This window comes from Echinops telfairi, unplaced genomic scaffold, assembly GCF_000313985.2.
Source record: "Echinops telfairi isolate 266 unplaced genomic scaffold, ASM31398v2 ScPeMD7_5;HRSCAF=22, whole genome shotgun sequence".
Classification (NCBI taxonomy): Eukaryota; Metazoa; Chordata; class Mammalia; order Afrosoricida; family Tenrecidae; genus Echinops; species Echinops telfairi.
This window is the reverse complement of record NW_022103901.1, coordinates 11,677,261-11,687,765: the sequence shown is the minus strand read 5'-3', so window position 1 is coordinate 11,687,765 and position 10,505 is coordinate 11,677,261. Positions and strand designations below refer to the sequence as shown.

General features: G+C 53.0%; 1 protein-coding gene across 1 annotated transcript in view; it reads right to left on the bottom strand.

Annotated features, from left to right (window-relative positions):
• Nucleotides 1-10,505, bottom strand: part of CUX1 (cut like homeobox 1) — a 345,803-nt gene that overhangs the window by 245,847 nt on the left and 89,451 nt on the right. Inside the window, exon 2 of the mRNA XM_045284658.1 lies at nt 7,531-7,641. Coding sequence (XP_045140593.1) covers nt 7,531-7,641 — 111 coding nt within the window. The remainder of the gene's footprint in view (nt 1-7,530; nt 7,642-10,505) is intronic.

Below are 10,505 nucleotides of genomic sequence, written 5' to 3'. Positions count from 1 at the left end.
CAGCCACCTGACACTCTGGCTTGGGGCAGATTAAGTCTTAATTGCACCCATTGCTTCATCCCTCTCTCCAGGTGGGCTCTCTCTCAGGGACCCCAGAAAAAATAAAAAACGCAGTTTCTCAGGTTGATAAATCAACTTAAAGCGTTTAATTGTTAACAGTTAAAAGTTCACTTTTCATTTGCAAAGGTTTAACTAGTGAGAGTCTTATGATAAAGGAGTGGTTGGCGGTTCTAGAATGATTATTAAACTCCCAAGCCGATGACTCGGGAGACTTTACATTTTTGCCAACAACTACAGGGGTCTTTTAAAAACAGAGCTGTCTTCAGGACCAATGGCGTGAGTGCGATACAGGAGGGTGGGGGGAGGGTGGGTGGGAAAGGGGGAACCCAAAACAAAAACAAAAAACAGAGCTGTCGTGGTCAACAGGAAGATTCTGAAAAGGCTGCTACGTGGAAGAAAAAACCTGTGCGGGCTTCCTCCCCTTCCCCCACAGAGGGCAGGGCTTTGGGTTTGAAAATAACATCTCAATGGAGAGATAATCCACATGCCACAAAATGCACTCTCTCAAAGTGGACACTGTTTTGTAGCATGCTTATTACCAAATTGTGCAATCGTCAGAACTATCTAAGTCCAGAACGCTTTCATCACCGCAATGAGAAATCTCCTCTGTACCCATGGGCAGGCAGTCCGTCCCGGTCCTCCCCTCCACTTGCCAACCTGGGATCTGCTTTTTGCCTCCATGGATGTGCCGACCCCAGATATTGCACATCCAGGGACAACGTGGTCCATGGCATTTCGTGGCTGGCTTCTTTCCTGCAGCACCAACCTTCATCCATGTTACAGCCTATCTGATATACTTTATTCCTTTCTAGGGAACCCTGGCGGCGGAGTGGTTACTTGTTGGGCTGGCTAACCACAAGGTCAGCAGTTCAAAACCACCAGCCTATATGTGAGTAAAAGATGAGACTTTCTAATCCTGTCAAGAGTTGCAGTCTTGGAAACCCACAGGGGCAATGCTACACTTTCCTACAGGGCTGCTATGTGTTAGAACTGACTTGATGGCAGTGAGTGGTTAGTTTGTTGGTTGGTAAGATTTCTGATACTGTATCATCTTTCTCGCTCAGAGGGGCAGGTGGGTTTGAATTGATGTTAGCAGCGCAATACTTAAGCCACGGTGCCACTCAAAACCAAAAGACTTACTGTCATTGAGCCAATTCCAAATCATAGCCACCCCATACACACTGTCAAGGTTGTGGTCTCATGTTTCCTCTGCAGAGCTGCCAGTGGGTTTGAACCGACAACCTTGTGGTTCACATCAGGCCTCCTCAAATCAGTGCTAGGGGTCAAGGAACCCACCCACACGGCCTAAACAATATTAAGTGTGCTGGCCTTTTTTGCTATCGTTTGCCCTAATGTCATGCTCTGATGAAGAGTTGCTCACACAGACCTCCACCGGTCAAGAAGGGAAGTGGCGTGAGATTCCACAATCACTAACTAATGACTCTAGGTGTCACCGGCCGTGCCTGTGGACTGTACTGCATTTTAAAACGTACAGGGAATCCTATGTGACCCCATTCCATTCTCACAACAATGCCATGTGGACTTTGTGATTCTCAGCCTCACCTGAGAGAGATAACGTTTTAAGTCCTAAGAACAGGAGACAAGTCCAGGAAGGGTGCACCGGCAGAGATGGCCCCTGTCAGCCTCTCACAGAGCCCCCGCCTCATGGCCTCAAGCCGCCTTCTGAGTCTCAGCCCTGCTGGTGAGTGACTCTCTTTTTCCAGGCTGAGTCACTGCCCGCCTTGCCTATATAAAGGCTAGAGAGCAGTGACTGCATGCTTTTGGGCCAGGGCCGGGCTATAGATCACCACCCTGGGCTCCCTCGCCCATCCGGCAGCTCCTTGTCTCACGGGGAGTGGAAAGCCCGTCGTAAAGTTCCCCACAGCTTCCCCGCCTCGGCAAAAACTGGGTTGTTGGTGTTGGAGTTGACATCATTCCGTACGTGACTTCAGAAGCAGTTCACTCTGGCTAGTTAAAGGACAACCGCTGCTCTCCTAACGAAGGGAAATGCTCTCCCCGCAGCCCCCCGCCCCTTGGGCTAGGGTCAGGGAAGGGTCCATAAATCTAGTTTATTTCACCAGCGCTGCAAGAAGCTGTCTGAGTCACATCTCAAAATAACGGTCAGACTTGCTATCTGACGACGGTTCCCCCAGAGATAAAAACTGGAAAAGTAGTCTATGATCCCAAAAACAAAAAACAAAGCCCACTGTCATCGAGTCCATTGCAAGGCGCTCCAGGTCAGAGTAGGCCTAGCTGCTTCTTGGGGCTCCTGAGGCTAGGCATCTTTCAGAGAGCAGACAGCCTCATCTTCCTCCCGAGGAGTAGCTGGAGGATTTGAACCTCTGACCATGTGATTAGCACTCCAATATTTAATCTGCGCAAACTAAGACCCTGGCACTCAGGAAGTTATAGCTAGTAGGTAACCAGTTGGGTCGGCAACAACGAGGAGGCTCCCCAGCACGAAGTGGAGGCAGCGGGCTCTGGTGGCAGGGCTGTTGAGACTCCAGTGGCTGTCTCATCTGGGGCCACCTCCCCCGGCTGGAGACAGTAGAGGGAAGCCATGCCAGGTACTGACCGCTGATGACAACGCAAGCCAGAGACAGGGTCACAGAAGCAGATGGGTGTGCCCACTGGGCAGGACAGAAGTAGGAAACAAGAGTAGTCGACCTTCAGCAGGGTGAAGGGGTACTAGTAGCATTACGGCTCCAAGTCTGAGCATACGGGTACCAGAACCATACACGCTGGTCAGAGTTCCAGGACTGTGGCTCAGTTTCTCTCAACAGCAGAGGGCCACGCCTCTCAGCAGATGTGAATCAGCCCAACAAAGCAGGTTCCAGAGAAACTTTCTGGGGCGGGGGCTGGACACCCTGCCGTGACCAATGTGCGCACTGGGAGGGAATTTATGATGCCCCCATCAATGGGGACAGCCCCTCCCTTACCGAAATGGGCTAGAACAAGACCAAAAATAGCCTGGTGCTCTTTCTGGAGGCAAGTTGGATGCTGGAAACTGTTTTGCTGACAGTCAGGCAGCATGTGGCAGAGTGGGTTTACAGGCTGGGCTACAAAGGTAAGCAGTTCAAATCCACTAGCCGTTCCAAGAGGGACACAACGAGGCTGTCTCCTCCAAGAAAGACTGATAGTCTCCAAAATCCTCCAGGGGGCAGTTCTACTTTGCCCTGTGTCCTGTGTCCCTAGGTGTCAGAATGGACTCAATGGCCGTGGGTTTGGTTTTTTAAGTATCATCTTTAAATAGCACAGTCTGATGCACGGCTTCAGTCCACAGGATGCCTGAATCAGCCTCTAGGGAGGAGGTCACCCCAGGTCACTCGGGTCACTAGGCCCACAAATTGAGCAGTGGCTATTCATACCTGACTCCCCACTGTGAGTGGAATACAGCAGAGTCACCAGAAAGTCCCCTGGGGCTTCCCCTCCAAGTGCCCCCAAGGCACGAGGCAGCCCCTGTGATGGCAGTAGGCGCCCATCTGGGGAGCTGACCTGGAGCCAGACTGCTCGGGTTCCACTCTCTGCTCTGCAAGATCCTCAGGACAAACCGCCAAGGAGCAAGCGTATGCGAGCAAGCAGAAACCAAAAGCGCAGTTTAACTCCTGGGTAGCATAAAGCCTCTCCGTGATGCAAATGGTCTGTGCTCCCTAACTCACCGAAAGGCTGAGAGTTTAGTTCTGCTCCAAGGTGCCACAGAAGAAAGGCCTGGCAGTCCACTCCCCCAAGTAGAAGAGCTACAGACAAGCCCCCACTGAGGGCCATTCTACTCGAAAACACACTGGGAACACCAGGAGCCAGAATCTACTGATTGCAAGGGATTTGTAGTGGTTACGGGTCAGGCTGCAATCCACAATATCAGCAGTTCGAAACCGCCAGCAGCTGTTCCTCCAGACACAAGATGAGGCTTTCTACTCCCGTAGAGAGTTACAGGTTCGGGGACCCACGGCCGGTGCTACCCTGTCCCATCGGGTCGCTGTGAGTTAGAAGGTCAGTGAGTTCTGCAGTCCTTGAGGGGGACTCGCTCAGAGTGGCTCAGGAGACCCTGTGGGACAGTGAGGAGGCGTCGGCCCCGACACCTAGGCACGTTCCTGTCAGGGCTCCTCGCGTAGCGGGTGATGCAGTCACAGTCAGCTTTATAAATATCAAAGTCAGATTGGGTGTTAAGCGGTAACCGTGACCTTCAGCAGCTCCCGGAGGCGGCAGCACTGGGGCTGGAAAGGGAGAGCTCGGGCCGCACCTCAGCGCTCAGATCAAAGCAACGGAAAAGGCGATGGCAGCCAGGGAGACTCAGGAAAACCTCCTGGGCGTGTGGGAGCCGTGACTGGGCCTCCCCAAGCAGGTGCTTCCAGCAGCACCACGAGGCTTCTGAGAGGCCACTCCTGCCCGCCACTCCACCCGCGGCTGCCCCGTCAGGACCTTGCTGCACAGGAACGGTCCGTCCTCCTTGCTGGTGCCCGCAGCACAGCTGGCCTCTGCCCAGCAGTCAGGGCCTTGGCACTCACCTACCTCTCACCCAGCCCAGCGCTCTGGGGCCTGGCCCCTACATTCCCCGCACCGCTGCCTCCCTCTTCATCTCCTCCCAGCCGGCCGTCCTGGGAAGGGCCAGCATGTGTCTGCACAGTCTTGGTTCTAAGTTCCAACCGCGGTGCTCAGGGATGGCCTCCCGGGAGCTGGAAATTGTGTGGCAGCATGCGCTGCTTGGTGAAGCAGGTCCTTCGCTCCCCACAGGATCTTAAGGGATAAAACCAAGGTTCGCAGAGCTGTTTATCTAAACTAAGGGTTCCTGGGATGTGCATGGCTTAGCCAGAACGTATCAGCACGTGCATTTGTACGGGAAAGGCCTGCCACTCAGCGGCGTCCACCTATGTCCTCACACCACTTAGCTCGCTACATGCTGACCTAACACCGTTCTTGGTACCTGAGAAGAAAGAAAAGGGCCTCTTTACAGACTAGGGCCAGGATTTAATCCCCAGGACCAAACATGGAAGGTGTTCAATAAATACTTGTAAAAGGGGGAACTGTTAGTCCAAACTAGTTTCTGTAATGTGGTAAGCTATAACTATGCATTTGTTGTTGCTAAGTTCCCTGAGCAAGGTGCCCCGTCCCCCTGGCCCCTTTCTTCCCAGTGCTTCTTGGTCCCAGTCCTTCCTCCTTTGCTGACCCTTCTGAACTCTGTCCTTGGTTGGGTCAGTGCTGCCCTTGGATCTCAGGTGGTTGATGAGGCCAAGGAATATGTGCCTCCCTGTTAGCCCTGTCTGTGGTTCGGCTAACAACCAAGCCACGGGGCCAAGTTCAGTTTCAGACCTGGAGGGTGGCACAGGGCCATAAGACTTGGGGGTTCTACCAGTCTCTACCCAACCAGGAAGCCAAGTTCTTTTTCAATCATTTTCCATTTTGTTCTGCATTTTCCTCCCACGCTACCCAGGATCTTCTAACGTAATCCTTTTTCAGAGCAGTTAGTACCAGTAGCTGGGCATCATTTAACTCTGCTGGTCTCGGGGTAACGGAGGCTGGTTGCCTCTTGTGGTTCATTAGTCCACTGGACTCATGGTTCCCATCTATCTTTGATTTTCTTCCCTCTGGACAGGGAAGAGCAACAGATGCACCTACGGTCGCAGCTCACACGTTCTGAAGACCCTACAGCAGCGGTTCTCAACCTGTGGGTCGAGACCCCTTTGGGGGTCAGACGACCCTTTCACAGGGGTCGCCCGATTCATCACAGTAGCAAAATGACAGTGATGAAGTAGCAACGAAAATAATTTTATGGTGGGGGTGGGGGATCACCACAACATAAGAAACTGCATGAAAGGGTCTCTCCAGAGTAGGGTGCAGAACGTCGTCCTTAGGAACTGTGTTTTGCCCATTGACACTGACGTCCCCTGAGACTAAGGTCCCGGGTCTCCAGTCCCAGTGACCCCTTCCCTCAAAGTCTTCGGTTATCTCTAAGCAATTCCCTACCTTGGCCTCTTGCGTGCTCTGCCATGTTCATCCATCTCTGTGCAGCACAGGGAAGTATACATGTAGACACATCCTGTTACAGTTACACATGTCCATGGGCATACTCCCCCCCGCCCCACACACACACATGGATCCCTGCTATCGCAAGAGCTTGTCTGTAACAGCATTGGCCGCTGTTGCCTTTAGTTCTTGCACTCTTCTCAGTGTGTCCCTGGCACGTTACACTCTATAGTTCGGAGTCACACCAGTGACACGCGTGGGCTGGCCTCCACTGCCGCCCCCGTGTGAAGTCTTTATGCCCAATACATTCCATCCCCACAGCAGCCCGGGGAGCTGGGCCCTGTCACGACACATTGCCCAAGGACTTTGCGTGGCAATGAAGTGATTTGTCCAAGGACAGTAAGTTACCTGCAAGAATAACTATGAGCAGCAATATAGCCCCGAAACCCCCAACAGCCTACAAGGCTCAGCTACCAATTATGGAACCAACAGGGAAGTGCTGTGCAGTAAGAAACAAAAAGCAACGCTGTCCTTTGAGAGGCATTCCTGCTTGACACAAAGAAACGCCTCCATGTTTTCCACAGGAGAACAGCAACCCCCTCCGACTACAGTATAATCTTTTCGTTAAAAAGTCGTGGCAACCATGGGACAGTGACTATGGACACAGAGAGCAAGTGACATGAAGTTGAAGCTTTAGAAATAGATATTCTGACCCCAAAATATTCCAGGCAGAACCAGCTCAGCACCCTCCTCAAAGCCATTCCCACGTCAGCTGTACTGTCTGTGAGTCGTCGTTTCCTCTCGGCTCTTAGTGCACCCGGGATGGGGGCTGGAGGGAGCCAGGGATCTAGCCAAGAGACCAGGAAGCGACTGCCTGGCAACTCAGCATGCGGTCTTTCTGACACACACTTACATGGAGAAAACCAGGAGCACAGCAGGGGCACATGTTCCCTATGCCGTCTGAAGCAGGTTTCACGAGACAGCTAGGCCTTTTGCAAGGCGCTAAACCAAGACATCAGGCTTACAAGAAATACTGACACATCAGCCCCTTCCCCCCTCAGATGTGTGCACCCTCGAGCCGCTTGACTTGTCCCTGCCCCCAGGAAGCCAGTTTCTTTGTGGCTCCTTACCCCCACCATGTCCTTACGCTCACTCCCCTCTGGATCTTCTAAGGGAGCTGCTACAGACCTGGGGACAGTGCTGGGCAGGGGCTGGGATGGCCTCAGACACTCCCACACACCGGGCCACACACGCTGGCACACCCAACTTGTTGGACGTCCGCGCCTGGGAAATGCTTGTGCTTTGATTTGACTCAGACAACCTATGAGTTATCCGAGAGTGGCCCGAGGCAGGTGGGAACGGTGGTCCCCGGGGGCACAGCCGGGGACCATCCGATCCACACAGAGCGTGCGTCGAATCAAGAACGAAACGCTCCCAGCCCATCTCTCCTGAGTGTGCCCAAGAAGGAGGAGGCCCGCCACAGAGATGCCGCGGGGAGCGCCGCCTCACCTCTGGAGTGTTCTTCTTGAACTCCCGGCTTTGCTCGATGAGCCGTTTTCTAGACTGCTCGCTTTCATCTTGCCGGTTGGCCAGTACTGTGGCAGTGGCATCCAGTTCTCTCTGTAGGGAGAGGCAGAGACAAAAGCCCAGATGGTCACTGCATTTGGTACCAGAGAAGATTGTGCTCGACAGGGCCCCCACACCCGGGGACTCCCGAGATGATCAACCAAACCGGCTGGGCGAGAGAGGGGCCGGCTCCAACAGAAAGGGCCGTGTGAGGTGACATGCCATGCTTCCGACTCCATCCACCCACCTGGGCTGGTCTGAGAAAACCCAAGCTGCCCGCCTGGGGGAGCTTGGCATCAACTCCAGCTTCACAAATGACCGTGTTTCTAGAATAAAACAGGCAGCTCTGAGTTTTCTTTGCTAAAACCGGAGTCAGGCCCATGCCTACAGGCCACCTCCTCTCCTGGGAGCGGCCTGATTCTTTTTTAAAGAGAAAAGTCCCCTTGGAACCGCCAGGGGCTTCCAAGTGAGACGATCTGTCCAGTCTGAGGGCTCTGGGCACTGCTCCACGTGACAAAGTGACATGAGGTATCTGAGAACCCAAGCCCTGGCCTTGGACACATGGGCGGGGCTACCAAGGGGATCTGTTTCACACACACCAGCAGCAGATGGGCCCAGGATGGTACTCCGCATGGCCAGCAGGAGTGCAGGGCGCACCTGTGTGGCCACCAAGAGGCCCGCCCTAGCGCTGAGAGGCTTCAGTTGCTCACAGCGCACGCACGCAAGGCAACATTCAGTTTAGGACTAGAGGCGGCTGGCTGCTCCACGTGCTTCCCCGTGGCCTGGACTATCACAGAGGGGGGTGGGGGGTAGTGGCCCAAGCAGATCTAGGACCCAAGCAAAGGCCGGATGACGAGAAACATCCAAGGCTGAGATCCTGCCACTTATCTCCATGCATATATCCCTCCCACCTCACGCGGTGCCACCTGCTTTGCTTTTTTTGGCAGAATTATCTGGCTCTCCAGCTTAACCCTTCATTGGGGCCACTGCTACCCAGGAAAGAAGCCAGCCGAGATGACAAAGTGCTGGCGCAAACACTCCTTGCACTGCGGCTGCCACACAGGGCACCGTAGTTTTAATCGAGGGGGTTGGGGAGGGAGGTAAGAGAGGGGTGTGAGGGAGGTGAAGAGGAGGGCAGAGAGATGCCCCCGACCCATCATACCACACTTCCCCCTCGATTATTCCTGGCAGGCACACAAATCTTGGGCAAGCGAGTCCAAGGGAATAATGTGGGCTGGGATTCAAGAACAGATGTCAAAGCTATTGCTGAAAGGAGGGAAACACTGAACATTTTGATAGACCACATTTGAAACACATCCCAGTCAAGTGAAGGCAGGGGGGAGGAGGGTTTTAAAAAAAAAAAAAGAGCAACCGAAACCAATGTGGCAAAGTGGGGCTGGAGATAGAGAAGAGAGAGCGATCGCAGATAAGCAGAAGGCTTTCAAAAATATAAACAATCTGGTAAGGAGGAGGACTTCGTTGTCTATATTTAAGCAGTAGCAGAAGAAGTTATAAAAGGAGACTTCAAGAAGGGGAAAAAAGCCAATATTGAAACATGACACACACACACACACAGTTGGCATTCCATATGAGCACACTCAGAGACACAGGAAACTTGGAGGAAAACGAGAAGGGCGCATTGACTGCTCTCTTCCTCCACTGTCAAGCGAGCCGGGGTCGGGATGTGTGTGTGTGGGGGGGGGTACAAAGGTCACCGCAGGGTCCAGCCCCAACCCAACCCAAGGGTTTGTCATCTAGCGGGCAGAGTGTAGGGGAACTGGAGACAGTCTGAGGAGATGTTGGGAGAGTATGTAGTCTAGAGAACCCTTGGGCGCCTCAGTCCCCCATCCACCCCAACTCCGAGTCCTAGGCGTCAGTCACAAGGGTATATCTGTCTATGCTTGCACGCACGTGCCTTGATGATCTCTAGAAAATTACCAAGGGAAGGCGTGCCAGGGCTGGAGTTCGAGGAGGCATCTAGTGGGGGAGTGAAGGGGGGTCTCTTCATATACAAACTCAGAACCCCCATACTCAGTGCCATTGAGTCCATGTGGGCTCATCAGGACCCTGCGGGACAAGGCAGAACTGCCCCTGTGGGTTTGCCAAGGCTGTCACTCTTTATGGGAGCACGAAGCCTATCTTTCGCCCTTGGAGTGTCCCGTGGATTTACTATGGGCCACGCTGTGACACTTAAGCCACCAGGGCTCCTTTCAATCTATACTGGGGATGGGGGGGCTTCAAAAGGTTCATAGGAAAATGAAAGACGATCAGGGAATTGTCCCACACAATTTTAAAACATCATTTTATTGGGGGCTCGTACATCACTTATCATAATCCATCCACCCATCCATTGTGTCAAGCAAATTTGTACATTTGTTGCCATCGTCATTCTCAAAAATTTGCTTTCTACTTGAACCCTTGGTATCAGCTCCTCATATTTCCCCTCCCTCCTCACCCCCCATTCCCTCCATGCCACCCTCCACGAACCCTTGATAATTTATAAATCATTTTGTCATGCCTTACACTGTCCGATGGCTTCCTTCACTCACTTTTCTGTTGTCCATCCCCCAGGGAGGGGATTATATGAAGATCCCTGTGATTGGTTCCCCCTTTCTACCCCACCTTCCCTCCACCCTCCCCATATCACCACTCTCACCACTGGTCCTGAGGAGTTTATCTGTCCTGGATTCCCTGTGTTTCCAATTCCTACCTGTACCAGTGTACATCCTCTGGTCTGGCCGGATTTGTAAGGTGGAATTGGAATCATGATAGTGGGGGGGTGGGGTGGGCGGAAGCATTAAAGAACTAGAGGAAAGTTGTATGTTTCATAGTTGCTACACTGCACCCTGACTGGCTCATCTCCTCTATATGATCCTCTGTAAGGCCATGTCCACTTGCCTACAGATGGGCTTTGGGTC